At 29.7% G+C, this 27,622-nt stretch overlaps 2 protein-coding genes across 3 annotated transcripts in view; one reads left to right on the top strand and one right to left on the bottom strand.

Annotated features, from left to right (window-relative positions):
- Positions 1-3,862: 3,862 nt before the first annotated feature.
- Positions 3,863-5,540, bottom strand: LOC107440617 (probable E3 ubiquitin-protein ligase makorin-1). Its single transcript, XM_071178874.1, has one exon. It carries the CDS (start codon positions 5,402-5,404, stop codon positions 4,211-4,213), a length of 1,194 nt encoding a protein of 397 aa, XP_071034975.1. The 5' UTR covers positions 5,405-5,540; the 3' UTR covers positions 3,863-4,210.
- A 9,378-nt stretch (positions 5,541-14,918) lies between these two features.
- LOC107443203 (uncharacterized) overlaps positions 14,919-27,622 on the top strand; it is a 35,538-nt gene continuing 22,834 nt past the window's right edge. The window contains exons 1-4 of one of the 2 annotated variants that reach the window (XM_071178872.1): positions 14,919-15,152; positions 19,350-19,513; positions 20,345-20,410; positions 26,482-26,529. In XM_071178872.1, coding sequence (XP_071034973.1) covers positions 15,021-15,152; positions 19,350-19,513; positions 20,345-20,410; positions 26,482-26,529 — 410 coding nt within the window. In that variant the 5' untranslated portion in view covers positions 14,919-15,020. The remainder of the gene's footprint in view (positions 15,153-19,349; positions 19,514-20,344; positions 20,411-26,481; positions 26,530-27,622) is intronic. The other variant, XM_043055400.2, reaches the window with a different exon arrangement.

Raw genomic sequence — 27,622 nt, 5'->3', positions numbered from 1 at the left:
ACAATTAATTTAGAACAATGTAAATCGATTAGCAGCTATATACATCAGGTAAAACAATTTAATTAAGTTACATTACAATTTTGAGTTAAATAAAAACTTATATTTACTATAAAATATTATTACAGCTTTCGAAGCTGGCACAAGGGATTTTCTTAAAGTTTCATGACTATCAGATAGTAAAATAATTAAGTTAACAGTTATCTGCAAACTCATAATTTATTATGAAACTTTAAAAAAATTTGTCTTCTATGTTTCATGTAGTGCAAATGAAAGTAATCGAGGCACAATAATTAAATTTTCTTTTATTTCACAATAGAGTATTTAATTTAATTTTTAATTAAATTAAAAAATTATTAATTACGTGTCTACAAAAAACTTGAGCAGTAAAGTAAAATATTTTTTTTGTTTTTTATTACCTCACGATAAAACTTATTTTTGATTAAAAGTGCATTTACATGTTTTTTCATTTTTTATAAAATATCTTTTCATGAATAAGCATTTTTGTAGTAATGATCAGATCTATTTAAAACTATAACAATTTTTTGCAGTTTTTTTCAACAGTATTAATTTAAAATGTTGAATTAGCAAAAATGGGGGGAAAAAACTAGTTAACTATTTTATTCAAGTCTTTAAAATTTTTTTTATTACTCTTTCAAATTGGATTTTTTTCATCAGCTCTTCTGGATATAAATCGATAATCAAGATTAGCTTAAAAATATTCATTTAATGAATAAAAATTTGTGATTTCATTTAAACAAAAAAGAAAAATTTTTATCATGTTTTTTTTTTCTAATTTACACATTATTAAATTTTCATAATTATTCGTTCATTTTTTAGTGACAATTATTAAACGTGTTTTAGGAAAAAGTTTTTTTTTCTATTTTGCTAGAAAACACTGTCCAATAATATACATATACATATTCGCTTTATTTTTTTTAATTCATCGTGTTTTTTGAATCGGTATTATTAATATGATACTAAAACTTCAAATAATATTTTAAACACACGTCATTAGATCGAATCCATTAAATGTATAGTGATAATTAATGTAAGAAATAGTTTATAAAAAAAAATAGACTTTAGCTTTTAAGCAATGACTCGTCAAATTTCAGTGAATGAATGCAATGTTGTGTAATAAATTCCTTATCGGGAGAAATAAACACTAACAGATAACATATTAACCACTACGGCAGTGACATTGAAAATAAAGTATAAAACATTTTGGTCTCAAGGATATGATGGGAATAAGTAGAAATAAAAAAATAAAATAAAAATTTATTATTCGAAAAACGTCCAACAAAGAATTTTATTAAACGTGCTAAAGATAATTCAGCCACGCTTTCTTGTTATTTGTATTCAATTAGTTTTCTTATTTTATTTTTTTTATTTTCACAAGTAAAAAATTGTACTCTTATATAAAAATGTGTCTAAATTTTAAACAATATATAAAGTATTGCTGTAAAATAATTCATGAAAAATAATTTTTTTTTAATTCAAGAGTTGCTTTTTGTAATTAGGGTATTGTATGTAAAAATCAAAGCCACAAGAGCTGGATCTGATTTCATTGATCCAAACTCCATTTAAAAAGGCATCCGTAAGTATGTATGATAAAAAGTAATACAGAAACCAAAAAAGGAGATATTCATTAGAGATACTAAATACGATATTCGGCAAAATTATAGTATACGTTAACCATAAAAAAGTAATAAAAAGTCAACATAAAAAAAACAAAAAGTCGTCAACATAAAAATGTTCGGCGTTGGCGACGAAATGTCATCAGCTCCGAAATGTGTTGAAGCTTGTCGCTAAGTGTTGATACACCGGGCAAATGTGTACCCGGCAGTAACACTTTATCTTAAACACCAGTGTAGGATATACCGGGCAATTGTTCTTTCCGACCTCAATTATCTTTTAACTCCTTCAAGGGCGGTGGGATAAAAACCACGTATTTTTGACAATAGAAACCCCTAAAACTGTAATAGTTTTTAGTTAACGAGGTTTTTAATCAACTACTTTTCATTTTGAAAAATGTAAAGACAAAGCAGATAGCTTCATTGTGAACGTGCTAATTATGACCACTATTCTCTTGGCTTTTCTTATCTAATTTTTTTAACAAAAAATTTATGTCCCATGAGATCACCGGGGATGCACTTTCTATCGGTAAATAAAATAACGTGTTAATTTTTATTATTATTTCTTCGAAATTTGATAGAATCGAAGAGGGACAGAAACCAATACAGAGCTGTTTTTACTGATAGCAAACAAGCAGTTTTTCTAAAAATCCATATAAAACAACTGTGATCTCAGGAACTATTGATCCGATTTCCATTTTGTATAAATGAGATTAGATTATAAATAATTCCTAACAAATGAACACAAGAATATTTTTCTTCGATATCTTTATCATTTTTTATTGTCTTTCATAAACTTTAAGAATTTATTCAATTTTTTTAAAAAAAAAGTAAAACTTTATGAATTTAAAAAAAAAATCCCAAGAATATGATTATCTATACAGGGGTACGTCCAGGTCAAATTTAACACTGTTTAGCTGTACCTTCACAAATTCAACTTAGGAAAAACGGTAGTTTCACACAATACTTTTAAAAAGCTAGCTCTAGGATTCTCCTCCCCCCACCTATTAAAATTTTGTTGTTGTATTCCCGTAAAAACGATAAACCCAGTGAATAACTCCTGTGGATTGCTATTATGATGTAGAAGAATGCGCTTTCCACGTGGTTAGTAAGAGCGCTTTTTTTCCACATGCCTAACTGAAAGCAAGCCGGGATCCCGAAACGCCGTGGGAGAAAAAAAGCGTCAGCCACTCCATTCCTTAATTGAAGTGGAGGAAAAAGTACTAGTACCATGCAAACCTCGTTGCTATGAAAAAAAAGCTTTTCCGAGGAAAAAGAGCTCTTCTTCGATTACGTAACACGTGTTTGGTGCAGTGTGATAAACGTAAACCGGTCGCTCATGCCATATTAGAGCGAGCTTTTTTTTCGCAGAGCTTTTTAAAATAAAATGAGGAGGCAGTCCCTATGTAAAGTTTACAGAAAGTCGAAATTAGAACTATTATTTTAAACATTATTCTACATTTATTCTAATAGACCTTTATTTTTTTCTCTGTGAAACTTTTTTCTGCATGACCCAGTCTAAAATGTTCTCATAATGAAGATAACTTTTAGTGCTAGTACTGTTAAATGCATGTTTTTACAAAATTCAAGTTCAAATTTAACTTTGGACAATGATTTTTAAATTTTTATACAATTTTAAGACCAAAATTTTACAATAGCAAAATTGTTTTTTAACATATGGGAACAATGTATAGAAATTTACCAGTCCTAAATTATTATTTGTTGTGGCAATTTTTTAATATATTTTCTTAATTTACTATATTTTTGTGTTGATAATTTTTAATTTTCACAAATTATGTCTAAATTTTCACAAAATTTCTTAAAAATACCTAGACAGTTTCCAGATAATCTTAAAGAAATCGTATGAGTCAATTTGAATGCCTCCATAGTTAGAAATAAAGCAAATTGCATAACCTTCAATTATTACGAGACTTCTCCAAAATTTCGAATTTCAGCTTAGTTTTTCAAAAATATTTTAATTCTTTTACATTGATAAACATCATAATTTTGATTATGTTTACTGATTATAAATTTTATATAATTAATAACTTTTATTGCTCAAAATAGTGATAGAATTGCCTACAAAACTATGCAGTTATTTTATTTATCAAAGTATGCCATGAAAATAAATTCAAAATAAATGAATGCTACGTTACCGAAAAAATCAAATAAGGCGAAATGCAGACCTTGCAGTTACTGGATATAAAAATGAAACAAGGTAATAGACTGAATATGGTTGCTAAGTTATTTTATTACATAGGCCAATTTTCTTTTTAAAAAAAAAGTTACAGTATAAAATTTAAAATAATTTTATCAGTTATAATGTAAATTTCATAATAAACACAGATTTTTGTAAAAATTTGTTTAATAATTGCTCAGTAAAATCAAGACTTAAGTTTGGCAAACTATTTTCTAGTAAAAACTAATTGAAATAAGGCAATCTCACTTACAACAACAGGCAGGAATCAGTATGTCCGAACAAAAACTTTTAGCAGAATATGATAAATTACTTTTACAAGGATAAATAGAAATAGTTACTTGCACTTTTTTTTTTACCTAAGGCCTACAAGTTAATAAGTTTAACCAATGCTTTCACGCACTTCTAAAAAATCCCACAATTGAAAACCATCCTCGTAATCATAATCCAATTCACCATCTTGGTTTTGTCGGCGTCTTTTAGAAGTAGGTAATGGTAAAACTACTTTTGTACCATCAGGTTTTGCATGGAGATAGAAACACGCACCACCAAATGGGCACTTCCCTTCACCTTGTTTGAAATACCTACAAGGTCTTTTACTTAAGGCCAGTTTATACTCTGAAATTAGTTTTTTCTTATCGGATTCTGAATCGACATAATATTGACTAGGTGTGATAAAATGAGATGACACTCTACATTCTGGACAAGAACGAGTAACAACAGGGTCTACTTCCCGTTCCACTTCCTCGGCGATTTCGTAGGTCTCGACACTTCGCCACTTTCTGATGCAGGATAAACAATAAACGTGATTGCAGTTTTCAAGGATCCCGAAATATTGTTCAGAAATCGGCTTTTTTTCCATTATAACTTCCATGCATATACCACATGTTTTGTCCACGCTACGTTGCAAAGCAAAAGAAAATTCCATGTTTTGTTCGAATTCTTTTTCACATTCTTGAATATGACGATTCCGCTGCCTCTCATTCGACGGGTCCAAACACCATGTCCCACAAATTTCGCAAAAATTTCCGTGAATGCAGGGGCAGTCATAATTTGGACAAACACCTTCATAGTAATGTTCACAATATTCCATATCATATTTTTGTGGTTCTAATTCAAATACGCCATTATTTGATTTTAAAGCATCAGAATAAGATATATTTTTCTTGGGCACGAATTCAGGCGCATTCACCCAATTAGGCGTACCTGGAACACAGGAAATCGGCTCAGTATTTCGTATGGAATAAAAACTTTCTAATTCATTTCTAATTGGACCGTCACGATTGGTCGTTAGCGGATTACAATTCTCTATTTGTTGGTGGTTTAGTTCAGTAATATGTATATCACTCAACGATTTATAAATTAAGTTCATTTCCTCGTTTGCGGCTGGATGTAGGAACCAGCATTCATCGCCAAATTTACAGTTGCCCTTCAAAAAGAAAGAACAAACATCTCCCCGTTCACTACTACACGTGGAATTGTTAACATGTTTATTTCTACCACCATTTTGGCAAGAAGAATAGAAATCAAATGAACATACTTCTTCTCCAATATTCTCCGTTTCGCCTTCAGCCATTCTGTATAATATTTTACGATCACAGCTGTTCGTTATCTCACAGAGCGAGAGGGGAAATATCACAAACAACAATCACAGAAGCAGACGAAAATGAAAAAGAACTTTTCTTCTTCCGAGAAACAAATGATTCATCACGCAGGCGCACTGTAAGCCTCAGTTGTTGAAGTTTACGGACTAACAGCGCTATCTTGTGACGATAAAGAGAAACTAAAATGTCATTTTTATCTTCTATGTAAAAAATAATACTAAGAAGAAAAAAATTTTGAATGTCTATTTTTAACTGGCATAATCGATATAAAAATGTTATTTACCTGGAATGAATCTACTGTATTGAAATAAAATAAAAATTTTGGATACATATATATTTTAAATACAGTATTGTTATTCTACAAAAAAGAAACTACATTATAAAAATAAAAAAGATGTAGGTATTTTATTTTATTTATTTTTTTTAAATTTAAATGATTCACAAAAACCAATAAAAATTGTTATTAATTTTTAGGGAGGAAATTGCATTCATTTAATTATTTTTTTTTAAAAAAATATGTAAGGTTTATTTTTGAATCATATTAGTTTCTATTTAAAAAGTGTTTAGAAAAAATTAGATTCCTTTTCCTTACTCTGAAATCTAAAACAAATTATTTACGATGAAATTTGGAGAAATATAGAGAAATAATAAAAAAAAAGAATTAATTAATTATTTATATACTTTTTTAAAATTAATGCTAAAATATTTTCATAAAAAATTGCAAAACTATAAAAATTAAAAAGAAAAAAAAATTTTATGTAATTTCCATTTTTAACAAATACAAAATGTTATTTATAAGTGATATTTTAATTAAAGATAAAGCTTTCCGAGTAATACAGAGGAAACTACAAATTAAAACATAAAAGCATTACGGAATTTTATTGACATTTTTAACAATTATAAATTATGATTACAGGTATAATTTATAAACCTTAAATAATGAATTTCGAAACAATATCCTAAATAATTTCTTTTAATATTATAATTTTCTTGTTTTAATTAAATCTATTTATTCCTTTATTTTTCACACTTTAACTGTTTTCATTTTTTTTACTTTTAAGAACTAAAGGGAAAAAAAGACAAAATGACAAGTAATTAGTAATACGAATAAGTAATACGAAAGTAAGTAATAAGTAATACGTATAAGTAATAAGTATAAGTATAAGTAATAAGTATAAGTAATAAGTAATACGAAAGAAAAAATGACAAGTAATTTTACTCGTTAACGAAACTTTATATCATATAGCATTCCAATGGATAACGGCTTTTAACCTTCTGAAATTAGGGTGCTTTTTTTTACATTTTTAAAATTTTAACCTGAATGTTATGATTTATATTTAATAACAAGTAATCTCTATTACTATTGACAAAAACTCAAGTGCGAATTCATAAAATAAGAAATTCGAGAAAAATGAAAAAATACCCTACAACAGGGGTGGCGAACCTTTTTACACCAACGTGCCATTTTTTCTAAAAAATTGTTTAATGAAATCACAGACGTGCCGTCAAATAATTTTGACTTCATGATTATTGGGAAAATAATAATACTTAATAATATCAACTCAAAACTCTTTATTTACTTTGAAAATAAAATATATTTTGCAATGTCTCAGTTATACGCGTAATTCAACTTAAAGTAACATCAGTGTGACTTCTGTTGTTGCAAACTAAATGACAAATAACTTATATTAGGCTGTAAGATATTAGTTTAAACGGACTGTTGATTTTTTGCTAGTTATTTATTGTTAGCTTGTTTGTCATGGTTATTAATTGTTTTTTCAGCATTAATTGTTAATTTTTTATTATTTTGTTTGTTTTTTGTGAATTTTAATTTAATTGTTACATAAGCTTCATAGTGTAAATAACATTTGTGTAATAGCAATTCATAGTGCAATAACAATTGTGATCGGTGGTGTGCCCAAAATATTGTGTCGCGTGCCATAAATGGCACGCGTGCCATTGGTTCGCCATCCCTGCCCTACAACAATTGATATTAGGTCATTGTTTAAAATAAAATAAAAAATCGTTGTAAAAAACACTTAAAACTGCATAACTTCTGAACAAATTAGAATTTTTAAAAAAAACTTATGTTAAATTTATAAATAATAATGTGTTTTTAACACTTAAAATTGCATCTTAGTAGTACCATTTGTAAGGAATGGAAAGCTGCCAGCATGACTTTTTTCCTTGGTGCAAGTTTAAAAGAAATATTCTCGAACTAGTTATCTAATTTAAATTTTTTTATTCGATTATACTAGCTGTTCATGTTAGTTTAATTATTACCTTTCTTACTGAGCCCATGTTATTATAAGAGAATATTAAGTAAATATGGAAACAATTAAAATAAATAAGATTCGCTCTTGGGCTAGGAAGATTATATGTAAAAGCCAGGTAGCTATTTTATTTAATGCATCTCATTTATACAAATCAGTAAAACGCTTAAAAATATTGCACCTTACAATTCAAACTTTTTTCACCTGTTATTGAGTAAAAATAATAAACAAATATTAAAAATTATTTCTCCATGGGATAATCTTTTAAAAAACGAATTTTATCATTTAGCGCAAATTTTTTTTAATTAGCTTAAAAAGTTCTCGAAATAAAGCGAAACACGAAAAAAGTATGTCGAAAATAGAATGAAATGTTTGTTTATTCAGAGGAATTATGTTTTTGTGCCAAATTTCGTAACTTATGAAATATCGTCTGCGTTTATCAATTGGCATATTTAAAGTCATCTCTTTATACCATTAAGATTGAGTCGTAATAGCGTGAAGAACCTATCACTAGCTACAATTTTTTTTCTTTTTGGACACTATATAGTTTACAAAATGATTGCCCGTATAATATTTATGGTGACCAAATTACTCACTGAAACTGAGGATACTGAAACTTATGATAAACGCAACTAGCGGTGTATAATATGTTCGCAAATGTTTTATGACAAAGTAAACGATCATAATTAATGTGGCTAAATAACACTGATTAAACGCAGCTTTAAATATTACCTATAATGATTAAACACTATTAACATCTCACTTATATCCAAAATTTACTTACACAAGGAATATACAGAAAAATACAAAATTCGTACTTTCTTGTTCAGCAAATTCATTTGAATGTGAATAGATTCTTTTTCAATATGACACTTTTTAAACTTTATAAAGAATACAAAAAGTCAGCAAAAAGCTCATGTTGCCTATAACAATACAATCCAGGTGGCCCAATGATAGCAACTTTCCTCAAAATGATTTTTTATACAACAATAGATAAATAGGCATGTTTTGATTTTTAAAAAATTGATTCGCTTAAAAAAAATACAGATGACAAATAACAGTCGACATGTTTTCAGCGCCCAAAAATAGGTGCTCATTTTTAAGATTCGACAGATGTGAATGAGAGGAAATAGAAGTAATAGAAATAAAAAATGTAAAGTTGCCAATGGAAAATGAAAAATAAAAATAAGAAATTACACTTTAAAAAAAAAAAAAAAGAGAAGAAACTTCAGTAGCCGAGAGAGAATTCAAATAAGCATGAAAAAACAAAACAAGAAAAATCACTCTGGTTGAAAGGGCAAATCAGGGAGGGTAAAATGCATTCCCACGCACTATGGGGAGGTAGTGATGAGCTAATGTCGCTGACAAGGGAATTAGCATTCATATGATTTTCATGCGCACTTATTATTTAATAAATCGGCCTTATTTAACAAGAAATAAGTGAACTAAAAAATTTAAAATTTTGATACTATTAACTAGATACTATTAATTTTGATACTAGAATGTCGAACAAACTAGAAATTTGAAAAGTAAAAGAAAAATGTGTTTATGCTATGTTTATAAATGAAAATGGCATGTCAAATCTCATCTTCATCGAATTTCGCTTTTAAACGGGCAGCAGTGTAGCCTGCATGATATTTTTACTTCAAATTTAACAGTTCTTGAACTAATTATAAAATTTAAAATTTTTCTATTCATTGTGATCGTTTTACGTTCTTTTAAACCCTTCGTAATTTTAAGTTTCTAAGTTTTAGAATTTTTGAGCAACAATCAAAATGTAACGAAACGTTGAACATCCTAAACAGCAGTGGTGTTAAAGATTTTTTTTTAATATGAAGAGAAATAAGGAGATAATAGTATAAATAAAAAAACGAATGTTTAAAAAAAATGATGGAAAAACACTTTTTTTTTTATTGTTTTTACTCCTGAGAAGAAAAAAAAAGAAAGGGGGAAACTATTTTAAGTAGCTTGCAGCTCTAATAAATAACCTCTCAGTGGTAGGTGATACAATTAAATTATTCTTAAAAATTTAAGATCACAGGGAAAGAATTTTCCGCAAGTTTAGTGCAGCATAACCGCACTCAGTTCTTGTCTGATTAAACACAAACCAAGAACAAAAGAAGCAAATTTATATTTATTTACGTGCAGAAATAAATAACTTTAAAAGAATGAACATTTATAAATGTTAATTTCTGTTCTAATTGTCAAAAAAAAAAAAAAAAAANAAAAAAAAAAAAAAAAAAAAAAAAAAAAAAAAAAAAAAAAAAAAAAGAAGCACTAACATATTTTTGTTCATAAAATTATGAGTTTTTAAAATAAATGTAAGAAACTTAAAAAGATTTCTCGAAGAAGGGATCATGTAAAGTAAGCTCGAGGAAAATTATGACATTTGACATTTAAATGTCAAAGGATGGGGGAGGGGGAATCCGATAGGTTTTAAAACATTGTTTTAGGAGCAAAGAGAGAGAAAGAGAATAAATGATTCATAATTTCCTTTTTTATCTTTTGGACGAAAATTAAATACAGTATAAATCAATTTATTATCTTATCCAAAAAAAAAAAAAAAAAGAAAAAGAAAAACTTTTTAAAGGAATCACTTGTTTTATTTTTATCGACGTTGAATTATTGATCAATATTTATAAGAATTGTGGCTTGTTCAACTCATGTCATTTTAATCAGAGAGTCAGGACCCGACACAGACGATAATGAAATTCATGAGTAACTTGTCGAATTGAATTTGCTTTTGAGGCGGGATAGAGTGACATTGTGAGTGAAACTAATACGTGCAGCATTTAGGTTACGTACAGACATAAATTACAAAATACTCTCTAGGCGAGTCTGATGTTATTTAAGTTCTTCCTCGTTAAATATATTAGATGATGGAATTTAATTCTTTATGATACATTATTTTATAAGCTTATCAGACATGCATTTTTTTCCTTTTTTTTTAATAAAGCAAAAAAAAATTCAATTTTTAGAGTTTAATAAAAATTTAATGCACCTTACTTTTACCAAAAAATAAATGGAAAAATAAAAAAATAAAAAACAAATAAAGTTTTAAAAATCTTCTTGTGAAAAAAAAGGTTTAACGTTTTCGGCGACTTTATTAAAGCAAAGTTTGGCGACCTTGATACCTTTTTTTTCTGATACAATTCTCTGGTTTAGAAGAGACAGATATCTCTTATTAATACTAGAAGGGGCCAGGATAGCCTGGTTGGTAAGACGTTTGGCTCATGTCCAAGAGGTCGTTGGTTCGATCCCCGCCGGCCGAAGACTCCCCGTGTAGTAAATGGTGACTGATGCACGTTGAATCTTTCGAGTCACAAAGTCCTCCATGTTTCCATAACAAATCATACCTCTGGAGGTACTGATTCAGGAGTTTCCTTGTCTTCTAGATTGGTTCAAAATTACAAGGCTACGGAGTTGAACATCAGCAGTCGTAAATCCAAAAATTGGGTCGGTTGTTCAACGACGGATATAATAATGATATTAATACTAGATAGTCGTAACGGTTCAGTGGAGAAAGCGTTCTTTTTCCAATGAGGTTAAATCCTAACGGAGGTTCGAATCCCAACGATGACTAGTAGATACGAATTCCGCATCCGTTTTGCACTGACCACAGAGATGACGTAAAATATCCTCAGTGGTAGACGGATCATGGGTTAGAGTCCCCTTGCCATCAGACTAACCATGGGAGGTTTTCGTGTTTTTTCTCTCTCCATGGAACGACGCAAATGTGGGTTAGTTCCATCAAAAAATCCTCCACGAAGGCAAATATCTCTCAATATTTGATCCAGAAGTTCCCCTGTCTTCTGGATTGGGTTCAAAATTACAAGGCTACGGAGTTGAACATTAGTAATCGTAAACACGAAATATTGGGTCGGCTGTTCAACGACGGTTGTAATATAAAATTAATACTAGAAAAGCCAAGGCGGTTCAGATGATGGAGCGCTCTCCTCCCAATGAGTTGTACCGGATTCGAATCCCAGGGAAGGATGATCGATTAGAATTTCGCACTTCGACCACACCGCTGACATATAATATTTTCCGTGGTAGACGGATCATGGGTTAGAGTCCCATTCAGTATCGATCCTCGTTAAACTGTCCCACCGTAAAATATTCGACTTTGGGTGCAGGATTTGGACCTAAGCGGGGAAGCCATCCCCTCTGCTAAGTGTCAAAATTATGATGACATCTCTTTGGAATATCCTCACTACTCATTTACATGACGTCTAACATTTGGCAAAGGACATCATAAGAGAAAGGAAAACTTGATTTTTTTTTATCCTCGCATCCCTGATTGTTTTGTGAAGAAGTGAAGACAACTCCAAGCGAGGTCGGAATCTAGGCACGTGACAATTGACTCTTTACGTTTATTTTTCGTCTCTGCTCGCGAGATGGAGTTCTTATATTTAGGAATGGAGTACAATTGACAAGCCATTTTTCAGGCTTATAGCGTCGAAAGACGTCTTCTGTCACCTATTGAGAGTCCTTGTGCAAGTAAGGTGTGATGGGTGTTGTCTATTTAAGCCACAAGGCGAACGTAAAAAAAGTTCCACTATTGCAATTCTCACTGCTTCCAATTTACGTATGTGATCCCATAGAGCAGTTTAGTGCCATTTCCATTGCAAAGCATCAACTCGTGAATGCGAATTCGGACATGCGAGCGAGCACTTGATTGGGGTGTTTTTAGCGGGTAAATATATTCCTCTAATCAGGTTTATATTTGTATCACCGAATTTGCATTCACTTACTAAAATTAATATCAAACAAATAATAAAAAAATATAAAAAGTATTGCAAAATTCTAATGTAAAGAGTGCTAATTTAAACCTCTTAGGCTTTGACTGAACTGCTTCAGAATAAGAAAATATTCTAAGTAAAGTAGCACGAGCATCAATACTACAAAAATCAAAACATTATGTTCACATTAAAAATACATTTTGAAACATGAGAAGCTTGAAAAATGCAAAAATTATAATCACCTAATACTTGAATTTGGCTTAACAGCATCATTTAATTCAGGNATTAATACCTAAAACAAAAAGAATCTACAATTAATGAGAATATAAATATGTATTTTATGCTTTCTTTTGCAAACTGCTCTCGCAAACAGTAAACACGCACTTTTTGTAGCATTATAGCGCCATCTGATTTCTAGAAAAAGAACTACTATATCAAATGTTACAAATTATTTCTATGCTTTTAAAAAAATTTCAAAGCCTAATTTTCCAAAAATAAACATCTTAGGTAATGGTTAACAAGATTCTTGAAGGTCGTGAAAAATTTCGAGACCCTTAGTACGCTATTTAATCAGTGTAACTGTTCGGCGATTTTTAACATTACAGGTATAGGGCTTTAGGACCACCTTAAGAATTTTAACGGAATGCTGCTGTAGCACCTCCGATCGCTCGATAGGTAATCTTATACCTTGATTGGAAAAATATATTTTACCGCTAAAAATTCCCCGTTCAGTTACCCTTGTCCTCTTTACCACGAATAGAGGTGGGGCCACCACATTCAGAGAGAATGCTTTCTAATATATTTCTGGAATCGGAATGTAGGGAGAGCAGTGTGTTTATCACCGAAGTCAATAATTACTGACTACGGTCAGTGATCACTTTGATCTGATTACAAGTGAATCAGTTCTAATTAAACCATTCTGCCGTAAAGTGTTCAACTTCAACCACACGTCGTTGGGCTACCAAAACAGGCTGCCATTCCCTCTGCAGAGGATCGAAATTGTTATGGCATGTTTTCGACTCATTCTGAGGGTTGTTTTTCTGACCCTAGCCAAATGCCATTGTGTAGCTCTAGTGCACTGTAAATAAGACAACTACATCAACATAAGGGATACGTTGTTATGTGGCATAAGAGTGATAAGGCCCATTCTCACTGCATACGAGTCACGCATGATTCTCTTTGGAGTTTGTGTTAGCACACGCTGTAATACTTTTAGCTTTTCTTTTAAAGTTATACTTTTATTTACTTCAAGCTGGAGCTGCACAATGGGCTATTGGATATTGTGAGAAACATCCTTGGATATGATCTGGAGACAACAAATACGCGTCACATCCAGTTTAACAGGGAGAACACTTTCATACACCATCCATCTATTCACAGATCGTAATTTTGACTTGAACCCGCGCACGATCAATCACCGATCCAGTATTCTCAAAGGTATTGATTTGTTATGAAAACGTGGAGGACTTTGATGACCATGACAGATTTAGCTTGCACCTGTCACCATTTTATGGGTGGAAAATCATCAGCGGGTGCAGATCGAATTCATGACATTTCGAATAAGGCCCAACACCGTAAAAGCCAGGCTATTTCGATCCCATAAGAACATCTATTTAAATTGCATTAGCCATCGAAATGGGCTATAGGTGGCACAGAGCAGAACTCTCCAAGTCTAACAATACTTCATATGTTTTCATCAGTAGCATGCGAACAGTCATGCAGGAAGGTTACGTTAGTTTCGGTGGCGGTTTCTAAACAGATCAAAATTTTTTAGTTGGAAAACTATATGAAACTGAACAATGCAATGAACATAGTTTTTGAAATAAATTTCGTGGAATTTTTTGGAAAATATTTTTGACACCTACTTGCGAAAAATATTATGGAGGAGAAAATATCGTAGTATATTTCCATACATCTGAGTAGAGAAGAAGAGAGAAGGGAGAAGGTTTAAAACATGAACCAGTCTTCTAGCGTATTTTGTTGCGATTGTGAATGCAATGAGAGAAAATTGTACTTGAATAATTGTACTAAAATTGTACTTGAAATGCTTTTTTGATTCTAGAGATGCCAGAAAAGGATGCATTGAAATGGACGACTATGCTGATTTCTGTATTTGCGTTGCGATTTACATATGCGAGTGATTGGTTCTGTTTGCAATTAAAGAGCATTCTTCTCGATCCCAGTTGCCACAACCCCGATCACCGTGAGGGAAAAAAATAATTGATAAGTTTTTCGACAGAAATTATATTTCACCAATCAGGTTTTCAAATTTCCTCAACAGCGATCGGAGATGGGCAAACGTTTTCGTTGAGAATGGTCCTTTAGTTTCTAAACTCTTTTGCGTAAAATTAAATGCAGTGTGAATGGTTCGTTAGGGTTCTACATATTCAGTAAAAACAGCCGTTAAATGGCCCTGAATTTTTCACATGCAGTGAGAATGGCCCTTTAGAAGCGTTTAGACTATGTCTTACTGTAACTGTATTTGGAATTTCAAAATTTTATTGTTTACATATTTTTTCATGTGTTTCATGGACGAATTTCGTCGGATCATGAATAAACGTTAGTTATTTTTAATGGAACCAGTATCAATATCTGAAAAGTCCAGAAGGAAAAGGAAGAAACGTAAATCGCAAAAAAAAGATTCCGAAACTGTAGTCAAGCCAGAATGTTTCGATGGAATGACGAATTGGCTGCATTTACAAAAAGTTGGTAACTTATAAAGCTAATAATTTTGTGTTATTTGCTTTAATAATTTCAGCCAAATATTGTTTTAACTCTAGTTAATTTCATTTGGGATGGTAAATTTAAATTCTTTTAAAAGTTACTAATATAGTTATATAACTCGTGTTTCGTGTTATACTAATGAATTTTTGTAGATTTAACCTGAATAAAAATTTTCTTTTATTTATATTAAATAAGTTTGATAATATTTTTTCTTAAGAATAGTATGCTCCAAGGTACAGTTTCTTAAAATATGCTGCTCGTAAAAACATAAAATAAACAAATTCAATGTTCAATTTTAAATGAGTATAGTTTTATCAGGTTTTAAATTTAGTTTAAAATTTCTTTAGCAGATGAAGCTTAAAAAAAAGTTTTCGAAAGAGGCATTTAGACTTAAAAATGCTAGTTTGTGTACCATTTTAATTCTAAATGCGTTTTCATCTGTAAATTTTTAAAATTTTGTTTACACACTAAATTTTAAACTTGATATTTGTCAACAGCTAATAAATTTTTTAAAAGTGAATCAATAATTATACTTAAGTAAAAGTAAAAAAACTAAAGTTTTATCATTAATACCATCTTTTATGATTGCTGTACTCCAACTAGTTTGCTGGTGCAAAAGATTGTTTATTTTTTCAAATAGAATTTGGTATGTTATAGTCACTAAACGAAAATACGTTGCTGATTTTTAACGTAACAAAACAGTTTTTTTTTCTTCGCAATTTGCTAAAAATGCTACCTTAGCAGAGATTCTGAACCTAGGGGTGCATAGATAATATCCTGGCGGATTCACTTCACTTCAAACCAGGCTACTTTTCTTTTTAAACTGTAACCAATTACTTAGTAGTCATTTAATTATTGACACTGTACACTAGACTGGTCCAAAAAAAACTTTTTTTAAAAATGTGCAGGTCTTAACCCTGAATACTTGTACATGTGACAAAAGAAGCCCCCATGCAAAATTTCAACTCATTTGAAGTACATTTAGAGGTAGCTCAAGGACTTTGAAGTTTGGGATTTTGCATTTCATATAAATAAATGACAAAAAAAAAAACATTGACACTATACCTTTATTTGTATTTTCCCATCAAAAACCATGAATTGTACACTCATATGTACATATTTCTTATTTATATCATAAAATACAAGGTAGCGAGCCAACACAATATCTATTAGTAAGCATATATGAAGAAAATCCTAATAAAAAAATCATACATTTTGAACAAGTGTGGTTTTTTTAGTATCCTTAAATTTCTTTCTGTGAGATTCCACAACATGAAGTAAGAATTGTTTTTGTTCTTCATATTTAGTTATCAGTTCATTGTAGTCTGTAATGAGCGCTGCGCCACTTTCTGCGCAATCATTTACTGTCTTTAAACATTTCACTTTCTTTTCACCATCATGGTAAGAATAAAATTTCTTCCATTCCGATGGGGACGAATGTAAGAAATCGCCTTGTATATTCAATGACTTAAATATCATCCAAGATTTTTCATTAACAAAATCATGCAATGATTTTTCATTAACATTTCCGATTTCTTTTTCCTTTAATCGTTTAGAAGCATTGGTTACATCTTCTATATGTTTATCTATTTTAAACAACTTATCAACCATTAAAACCTTATCTTCTGTGCTTACATGACAGCTGAATAGGCTGAGCATGACTAAGTCACCGTTTAAGTACCACAGATGCCTCTTCAACCCATTGCTTGCAGCTTTTGAGATTTCTTTGCATTCATTTTTCACCAAATTTAAATGTTTCAAAAATTCTAAGTCTATGAAAGGTGCATCAGCTGCGTTAGAGCAGCGAAACCAGGCTTTCATGTACAAGTGTGTGCTAAAATCATTAAATCGTTTCAACCCTTTAGCTTCTTTTGGTGTGAGCTTGAACTGTTCACGAAACATGTATATTTTTAAACAGTAAATAACTTTGGCCATCCACCGTGCATGATGGAATGCTCCTGGTGCTGCAAAATGTACTCCACGTGGAGGCACCTGTCCAAGATAAATCAAAGTCAGTTCTAAAAACTCTCTGTAGTCATTTCTTGCCAATGATTTTGTTTCAAACGTAAGATTATGTTTGGCAAATTTAATAGCTTCTTCTTTTAATACTTTCCAATTTTCTGAAGGTACTATTGTTTCTTCTGGACATTTGAAAGAAGATTTGTCTATAAAATTCCAGTGACTTTGGAATCTCTTAAACATGAAAACACAAGGTGCACTAGAATGTCCAAATACTGCAGAAAACACATCACCAATAATGATTTCATAAATATGATGCCTGCAAGCCAAACTGAGGAGCTGTTTTCCAATCTTCTGTTCCAATAATGTACATGCTCCTGTGTGAATACCAGTGTTACAAGATGTAGTGTCAAAGCACATGCCTTGAATTTTATCTATGATTTCTCATCATTAAGTGTATCAAATACTGCTTTTGCAATTGCCTTGCCTGTACCAACTGGCAGTTTTGGCACACCAAGTAATTTCTCCACATCATTTCCTGTGACAAGAATAGGAAGGCGGTCAACTTCCTCCATTTCTCCAGAAATACTAGCCATGAGTTTCCCATCCCAGTGGACGACAAGCGGACCATCAGGTTTGAAGTTATGCTTCAAATCCTTCGCTAACTGGGCTCGAAATTTTGTTCTGTGTCTGCGAAGTGTACTTCGTGAAACAGTACTTTCACTTACATTTATTCCAACTGTTTGGGCTGTTGCTGCAATTAAAAATGTAGCACTGCGATCTGAGGTTTTTGTTCGATCCAATGCAGACATCAAATTAGGTGAAAGAAGCTTGCTTTTTTTCCCCTTTGCTGTCTTTTCTGAAGTACTAGGATATTGAAAAGCATCATCATCAGTATCACTTTCTGAGGATGAGCTAGTTGAACCACAGTCTTCTTTAATTTCAGCACTTGATGAAGGATAACATACAGTTTTGTTTTTATTCATGTCCACACTATTAGATGGTAGTGTCTCATATCGCCTCCTTTTAGATGAGCGTTTCTCTTTCTTCTCAAGTTTTCTGTCGACTGACAACATACAGCCTTCAAATCCTTCTCGCTGTTTAAGCAAAAACTTCTTATCCTCTTCAATTTTTATCATCTGTAAAGCACCGACATGAGCGATATCCCACAACATCTTGCATTCTTTGATAAACTTCTGTTCATTGTCTTCTTGAGTATTCGTACGCCGATTTCTGTTCTTTTTCAATTTTTGGTACCGCTCAACTAATTTTTCTAACTTTCTTACTGCATTCTGCTTTTCGGTTGTAGGAATTCTAGCCTTATTCCAGAAGGTCAACACACTATCAACAGTGTGACTTGCACTTTCATGTATTGTTTTTGTCTCATGGTGAAAGAAGAAGTTTCTTAGTACTGCATTAATGGAAGGTAGTTTACATCCTTTTATTTCACTTATGGGAAAACCAAGTAACCAAATTTCAGAGTCTTTTCTAAATCTAATTTTGTTTGTTGACATTGTTTCAATAAAATCTCACCAGGTCACAGATGTAAACAAACAATGTGGTGTTGCCAAACCCAAATAAAGTAATTTGGTGTTGCCAAAACAAGAAGCAAAATGTTAACTATATAATAATTATATTTATAATTATTATATTTATCATAATATATGGTCCCGCAGTGGACTGATCCTTAAGACATGATTCCCAGCAGATCACCGAAGTCAAGCATCACTGGCTACGATCAGTGTGCGGGTGGGTGACCACTTTCCCAGACTGTCGCCAATAGCAAATTGTGCAGCTCTAGTGCGACGTAAATTAACAACAACAACATCATAATATATGACCATTGTTTATGAAAATAAGTAAAAAAATAATAAATAGTGATAATATGGAAATTACTTTTTTAAGGTTTCAAAGTAAAAACTTCAAAGCCTTTGAGCTACATCTAAATGTACTTGAAATCAGCTGAAATTTTGCATGGGGGCTTCTTTAGTCATGTGTACAAGTATTTAGGGTTAAGACCCGCAAATTTTAAAAAAAAGTTTTTTTTTTTGGACCAGTCTACTGTACACATATAATATTTTTTATTTTATTTGCATTTTACTATTTTCTTCTTAATGAATGTTTTACTTTTAATTGTAGTCAATTACTATTTCCAATTTTGACATGTTTTTTATTGTAGATTTTTTAAATTTAATCTGTCCTTTTTTCTCTTAATTTAGACATTAGAAAAGACAAAAGAGAGAGTTCCTAAAAGGTTAAATGGTGATAAAAATAAACCTTTTAAAAGGCTAACTAAAAAACGTCGTCTTATGCATTCTGATTCGACTTCGCCAAAAAAGAAAGGGAAAATGGACAATCATTCAGACAGCTTTGAAAATAGCAAGTATGTTGATAATTTAACTATAGCTGCAGCTTACAAAAATGTATGTTCTGTGCATAAATTAAGTATTGAAAATGATTGATGGTCTGTTAGTTTGTGACCAATAAATAAAAAAATTATCTGTCAGTCATGTAACTAATTAATAAGTGCATCATGATACAGCTCAAAAAGTTTGTTTATGGAAATGGATACAGTTTAAATTCATGTTTAGGAAAACAAACACAGTTAAAATATATGTTTACAAATAAGAACATAGCTAAAAATGCATATTTATAAAAATGGACACACCACAATAAATGTGCTTTTTTTCTAGTTTTCAACCGAAGTATAACATGAAACTATGTGCTTTCTTTTTTCTTATTTAAACACTAAGCTAATCAATATGGAGAAAATTCTTGGGACTCAATGTTAAAGTGGCTAGGTATATTACAGGTGTTACTTTTCAGACATTGTCTTCGTATTCAGAACTCCTAATGAAAGAGATGTTTAAAACTTTATATTACTTCACTGTAGATTTGCTACCACTATTATAAATTTAAAGTGCCTGTGTCAGCTTTGTAAGATCAGCTGTTGACTTTTGAAGTCTTCTAACAAAAAGACTAGTGTAAATAATATGTACCTGTTTTATGCAAATACACAATATCACACAAGGAATTGATTAGGATTCATTTGTTTATTTTTTAAAAAAAGAACAATACTCTTATTTTCGCAAATTACATTTTGATATAATAACCTTTAGCTAGTTGTGTCATTTCAGTTTGATGGAGTATAGTTGATAGCAGCTTTTGCACCATTTGAGTCCAATCAATTTTGACAATTTTTTCCTCTTTTTAGAAATGATAGTGGATGGGTGTCAGGATCTGAGTTAGGCCCAGAAAACTCAACTGACCTAACAGAAGCGTGAGTATTTGAATTTTGATGTAATTAACAGATCATTCTAGATTTATCATTTTTAGATTTTAAGTTCTCCTTAATACAATAGTAGTTTTTTCTAACTTGCCAATTTAATGCTAATACATAGAATATTAATCCAAGATTTGTACATTAATGCTTTCAGGATAATCTTTTAAAATTTTTTGTTGTCAATCAAACGATAATTTCATTTAAAATACACGATGTGTATTTTTGGGAAAATTTTTATCAAAGATATATTTTAACATGATATACATTTCTCTAAAAGATATTTTAAATATGAAATCGAAACAATTATGTAAAATAGTAATCAAAAAGTCAATTTTTTTGTAGGTATAATAGAGTTTCATTAAATAGAAATTTAGAGTATAAAATATTTGAGAAAGTATAAAAAAATGTATTTTTGCTACCTTTTTCATTATTTCTATAAAGGCAAATATTTTGCCTGTTGGTGGACTTTAGTGAAGTGACCTGTGTTAGTCAATAAATATTTATGTTATGTAAATGTTTCTGTCTTTGTCAGAATTTTGTTTTGCCTCACTTCCTTAGAGATCGCTAATAAGCATGATGTTAATGCATTAAGACAGGTTGTAATAAAATTATAAATTTTTCTTATTAATTATGTATTTATTATTTTAAAATTGAAGTAATAAAAATGCACCAAGTATTAAAGTTTTTAGATATTGACTTAAATAAATTTGAAAGCTTAATTTGCACATGTTTAAGTGTTAAGTTTTATGCTTGCTTAGGAATTTAGTGCGTATGTTTTAAAGTTAGTATAACATAGGGTAGCTCTTTTGCATTAAAAATTCCGTAAACACGCAAAAATTTATAATACAAATATTATTAGTTTTATATTAGTATTATGATGATTTCTATAGTTGTTTTAATTAATTCATACAAATGGCAACTCNCAAACGATAATTTCATTTAAAATACATGATGTGTATTTTTGGGAAAAATTTTATCAAAGATATATTTTAACATGATATAAATTTCTCTAAAAGATATTTTAAATATGAAATCGAAACAATTATGTAAAATAGTAATCAAAAAGTCATTTTTAAATTTTAAATTAATTTTTTTGTAGGTATAATAGAGTTTCATTAAATAGAAATTTAGAGTATAAAATATTTGAGAAAGTATAAAAAAATGTATTTTTGCTACCTTTTTCATTATTTCTATAAAGGCAAATATTTTGCCTGTTGGTAGACTTTAGTGAAGTCATCTATAAATAGTGGTAAAACTGACCTGTATTAGTCAATAAATATTTATGTTATGTAAATGTTACTGTCTTTGTCTGAATTTTGTTTTGCCTCACTTCCTTCGAGACCGCTGATAAGCATGATGACTTCAAATTATTTTAAGACAAGTTGTAATAAAATTTTAAATTTTTCGTATTAATTATGTATTTATTATTTTAAAATTGAAGTCATAAAAATGCACCAAGTATTAAAGTTTTTAGATATTGACTTAGATAATTTAGAAAGCTTAGTTTGCACATGTTAAAGTGTAAAGTTTTATGCTTGCTTAGGAATTCAGTGCATATGTTTTAAAGTTAGTATAACATAGTGTAGCTCTTTTGCATTAAAAATTCTGTAAACACACAAAAATTTATAATACAAATATTATTAGTTTTATATTAGTATTATGATGATTTCTATAGTTGTTTTAATTAATTCATACAAATGGCAACTCATAGTCCATTTCTAAGTTCTAAAATAAGACATTTTTCATTTTTGACGGTACTAACAAGCAAAAAAGAAAAGCTCTTTGTTTTCTTACAATAAGTTGTATAGAAAATACGTATGTTACTCAACAAGGTTCAGCAAATTTCAACCAGTTCAAAAAAAGTTTGTTGTTTTTTTAATTTTTAAAAAGTCTGGCTAAAATTAAAATAAACTGGCTTTTATTTAAACTTATATTTCTTGAAAACTGTAATAATATAAAAAGGATATACAATTAATTAGTTATTTGTAATTATTACATTGATGTAATTGTATGTTAGAAACAATTTGGAGCAGTTTGGAACTTTGCATTTTCGAAACAGTTTAAAGCAACAGCTTTAACCTTGGTAATTTTAAGAACTACCATTTTAGACTACTTAAATTGCTATTATAAATTAATTTATTTCATGCAGCATAAGTATATGAATAATATAAAATAAACTATAATTATTAACAGGGGTCTGTTTAGGAGAAATTTGGGTCCGTTAACGGACCCTTCACAAAATATCTTTTCATTAAAAGCGGACCCTTCACAAAATGATTTTTCTTTTAATCAGACCCTTCACAAATTTGATCTTCATTATTGTTTTGTTAGTGGAATAAACCCTTCCCAGGAGTGGAGGGGGGGAGGAGAAAGACAGCTGTAAACGAACTAAATTTTGTCTTCGCTAGACGCTTCTTCCTTTATTCGTCCGAAATGAATATTCTGTGTTCAGCAGTATAGGCTAAATACCAAATATTTATATGTTGCATTGCTAATTTAGTAGCTGCAATTGCTATTTATTTTTTAAAATTTAATTTTTTTAATTATAATTTTACAGTGTTGAGCATAATCTTATATGCCTTTATAAATTAAATTTTTTTTTTTTTTTTTTGCAATAGCGGACCCTATTTGCACAAATTCACAAAAGCGGACCCTGGTTGAAAGAATGTGACTTAACATTTATTTTATATTCACAAATTATGAGTAATTTTTTCACAATTTTACAAAAATGGACCCTTCACAAAATGTCTGGACAGACCCCTGACTAATATTCCAACTTTTTAAGCAAAATGTAGTTTTTTTGAGCAAATCATCCACAGTTTTATTGAAAGCACCTAATTTAAGGAAGATTTATTACAGTTTTAAAGTATAATTATTCTGCATCAACCACTGCACAGTTAGGATAAATTAGACCAAGTTGATTTAGTTTAGAAACAATTAATAATTAAAACAAATATGTTGCAGTAATTACAATTTGAGGTGCACAACCTTTTTGACTATAGGGCCACTTGCACAGCAGGTAGAATAATGAAGATATGCATGCCTATTTGACATAATGGCAGTAAATATGATAATTTTGATTAAAAATATTAGTAATGGTAAATAAAAGAACCTGGAAAAAAAGAATTTTTTTTTATCTTATCATGTCATACAAAAGTTCATTTTAAAATAAATTCTAACAAAAAAAAACTGCAAGGCTCGTAGAATAAAAATAGGATTTAATTAGAATTATGATGAAATCGGCAAAAATAAAGCAAATCAAAATGCGATTACTCAAGCGGGAAATTGGCATTTAGCAATATCATATTTTATCCGTTTTTTTTTCTCCTTCAGATTTTTCCATTTTCCCGCTAATTTCCGCTGAAAATTTTTTTGCACTAGTTAAAATATTTTATGAGGAATTAAATTTTCCGCGAAGCGAAAGTATTGAAGTCCTCATTCCTCCCTCAAACATTGATTTTCGTATTTACCTGATTTGAAAGTTGAACATTGCGATTCTGAATCAGGCGATTTAAATGTCGTACATTGCGATTCTTATTTACGAGATTTAAAAATCCAATATCGCGATTTGTATTTACGCGTTTTTAAAACCCTATGTAGCGATTCATATTCACGCGAGCTTAAAATCCAATGTCGTGCTTCGGTTTTGCGGTTGTAATATCAAACATCAATTTTCCTATTTATACGTGCTTTAAGAATTAGACAGTGGAATTCATATTCGTGCTATTTAAAAATTACACATCGTGATTTGTATTTACATGATCTAAAAATTACGCCTCATGATTTGTATTTTCGCATTTTTTAAAATTCAATATAGAGTTTCATATTCACGTGATGTAAAAGCCTCATTTCGGGATTCATATTCTCTTAAATTTATAATCACATGGTTTACAAGTTTAAAAATCGCACTCTTTTGTCAAATTCATATACAGTAAAACCTGTCTATAACGATACTGTAGGGACCTAAATAAAATATTGTTATAGGCAGGTTATCATTATAGACAGGTTTGAAATTTGAAAGTATATGTTTAAAACTAATGATAAATTAAACTTCTTTTATAGGCTCCAAATGAAAATTTTACTTAGAATTATGAAACAGCACACAAGAAAAATTTACTTACAATTTTATGAATCAAAACAGAAATTATTTAGAAAAATAATCAGTTAGTTTTGTTTGCTTATTTTTGAAAGCAATTGCCATTTCCATGCACATAGATTTCAGTCCATCTAATGAATTCAAATGTACATCAGTTACATTTGGTAATGTTGCAAGAAAATCTTGCAAAGTGTTAATTAGCAATATGGCATTCTCGGGTGAAATTTGAGTCCTGTTTAGAGAACAGTCAGCTGCTTCTTCCTCATCACTTTGATCACCCGGGATAACTTCTGCTNTTAATTTTTTTAATTATAATTTTACAGTGTTGAGCATAATCTTGTATGTCTTTATAATTTAAAAACTCCTTGAAATTTTTTTTTTTTGCAATAGCGGACCTTTTTTGCATAAATTCACGAAAGCGGACCCTGGTTGAAAGAATGTGACTTAACATTTATTTTATATTCACAAATTACGAGTAATTTTTTCACAATTTTACAAAAATGTACCCTTCACAAAATGTCTGGACAGACCCCTGACTAATATTCCAACTTTGAAAGCACCTAATTTAAGGGAGATTTATTACAGTTTTAAAGTGTAATTATTCTGCATCAACCACTGCACAGTTGGGATAAATTGGAACAAATTGATTTAGTATAGAAACAATAATTTCCGAAAATTTTTTTTGATTTTGAAACAAATATGTTGCAGTAATTACAATTAGAGGTGCACAACCTTTTTGACTATAGGGCTACTTGCACAGCAGGTAGAATAACGAAGATATGAATGCCTATTTGACATAATGGCAGTAAATATGATAATTTTGATTAAAAATATTAGTAATGATAAATAAAAGAACCTGGGAAAAAAGAATTTTTTTTATTTTATCATATGTCATACAAAAGTTCATTTTAAAATAAATTCTAACAAAAGAAAAAAAAAACTGCAAGGCTCATAGAATGAAAATAAGATTTAATTAAAATTATGATGAAATCGGCAAAAATAAAGCGAATCAAAATGCGATTACTCAAACTGGAAATTGGCGTTTAGCAATATCATATTAAAGATATCAGGTTTTTTGGAAAATCACACGGAATTCCAAAGCAATTAATGTGGCCGGAAAAAACGTTCTAGAAACAAAGTGGATTTTCACTAGAATCTGTGCGAACTGAGCACATTAAAAAATTGGCACAAGTGTGTAATTCAAAATTTTAAAATTTTTTTATTATTTTTCAAAAATGTTTTTTTATTTTTTTTTATTGTGTTCAGAAACTCACGCAGGATATGCATCAACAAACAGCAAGTTGTGCACCCCTAAATAAAATCATAAAAAAAAAACATTTTATCTATTTGTGTATTTAAATGCCCTTAAGATAAAGTAAATTAATATTCTAGTATATTTTACTTATATTATTTTGAATAATCATTAGTAAAGTAATTTCAATATGTGTATGTTAATTTTGAATAGTAATATTTAAAATATTAAAAAGCTAAAAAACAACATTTCATTTTAAAATAAAAGCCAGTTGTAAAAAGAAGCTAGTGATAAGCTAGATAACAGTATTAAAGTGCTGTTAGTGTTAGTGAACATAATTAACCTTATTTAATATTTTATGTGATGGTTAATGAAGGAATTAAGTTATGATTTTTTTAAGAAACATGTAAAACTTGGCATCTCTTCTCTTTTTTGTCCAAGTTCATTTAAATTTGTTCAAATATTAAACTCCTAAGAAGATTTTTTTTAAACATTTATTTTTACAAGCATTTCTAAAGAAAAAGACAAAATTTCAACACGTATTTATTTAATTTAATTTAAGTGTTCTGTATTAATCTTTTTTAAGGAATTAGATAGTCTTTATTTTATACTTTTATTTTTGTTTCATAAATTATTGTTTTATTTTCAAGGTTTTAGTTCCACTCTTTTTCTTTATCATGTATTTTATAATCGTTACATATGCACTTTTTATTATTGCAGAAATGGAAATTCCACAAATGAGTTCTCGGACTATGATAGTCTGAAAGAGTAAGTGTCATTTCTCTTAATAGAAAATTATTACATTTTAATACTGTGTCCTTAAGTACAGATATTTACCTTTTTGCTCCTATGCTATGAATATTATCAAATGTGTATTATAAATTTTTTGTGTGGTTTATTTCCCTGAAAAGTGAATTATCAGTGAAGGATTTTTTTTTAAATATGGATCTCCAAGCTTGATATTTCTTAAGAAAAAATAATTTATTTCTCTGCTATCTCTGAATTATAACTTGAAAAAATTTAGTTGCAAAAATATGTTTTTTAATCAATTTCTAATCCACATGTAATGTGAAAATGATTAATATTTTCCTCTCCTAAGAGCTCTTTTCAAAATTTTAATTGCTTTTTATCATTGTTGTGTTATTAATATGTGGCGTAGCTAAGATTTTTTTTTTGAAAACCAAGAATAAACTTTTTTTCCCCCTCTTTCTATTTTGTTTTGGTTTTAGCTTAAAAAATGCATTTGGTAAATTATAATCTAACTTTATTCATTTTTGTTCTTTGTAAAATACCATACTTTTAATAAGGGTTGTGACAGAATAAGAGAATCTGGACAAATAATAAATAAAAAAAACGTGACTTTTATCAGCCTGAAAAAAAATCAGGGAATTTAATTAAAATACTAAGTCCACGAAAATGAAGTTTTCAGTGACTAGAAGTATAATATTTTTTTACAAAAAAATATGTCTAGAAAAATTTTAACTTTAATAGCTAGTAAAAGTATTTGATTACATATATTTTATATATGAGCAGGGTTCATTCTAAGCGGGGTTTACGGGGCGGCCCGCCCCGTATGCCCTTTTGATATAAAATATCCGCCCTATTGCCCTTTACTCCTTTTATCCTGCCCTGATATAATTAAATGCGCCCTGTTGTGTCCCCTCCAAAAAGATACCACTTTCCTGTAAGAAAGGATTTCTTTGTCCTGTCTCTCTTAATTAACTCTTAATTTAAATACGTAACTTTCCTTTATTTAAAAGTATTAAATTTATTTATAGCTGTATGCTTGTACCTCAAAAATATTAAAAAAGGAAATTTATTTGAAGATACAACATGTGTTATTCGCAAATTTTTTTTTTTT

The sequence above is a fragment of the Parasteatoda tepidariorum genome, chromosome 3 (assembly GCF_043381705.1).
Source record: "Parasteatoda tepidariorum isolate YZ-2023 chromosome 3, CAS_Ptep_4.0, whole genome shotgun sequence".
Taxonomy (NCBI): domain Eukaryota; kingdom Metazoa; phylum Arthropoda; class Arachnida; order Araneae; family Theridiidae; genus Parasteatoda; species Parasteatoda tepidariorum.
This window is presented reverse-complemented; position numbering and strand designations above follow the sequence as displayed.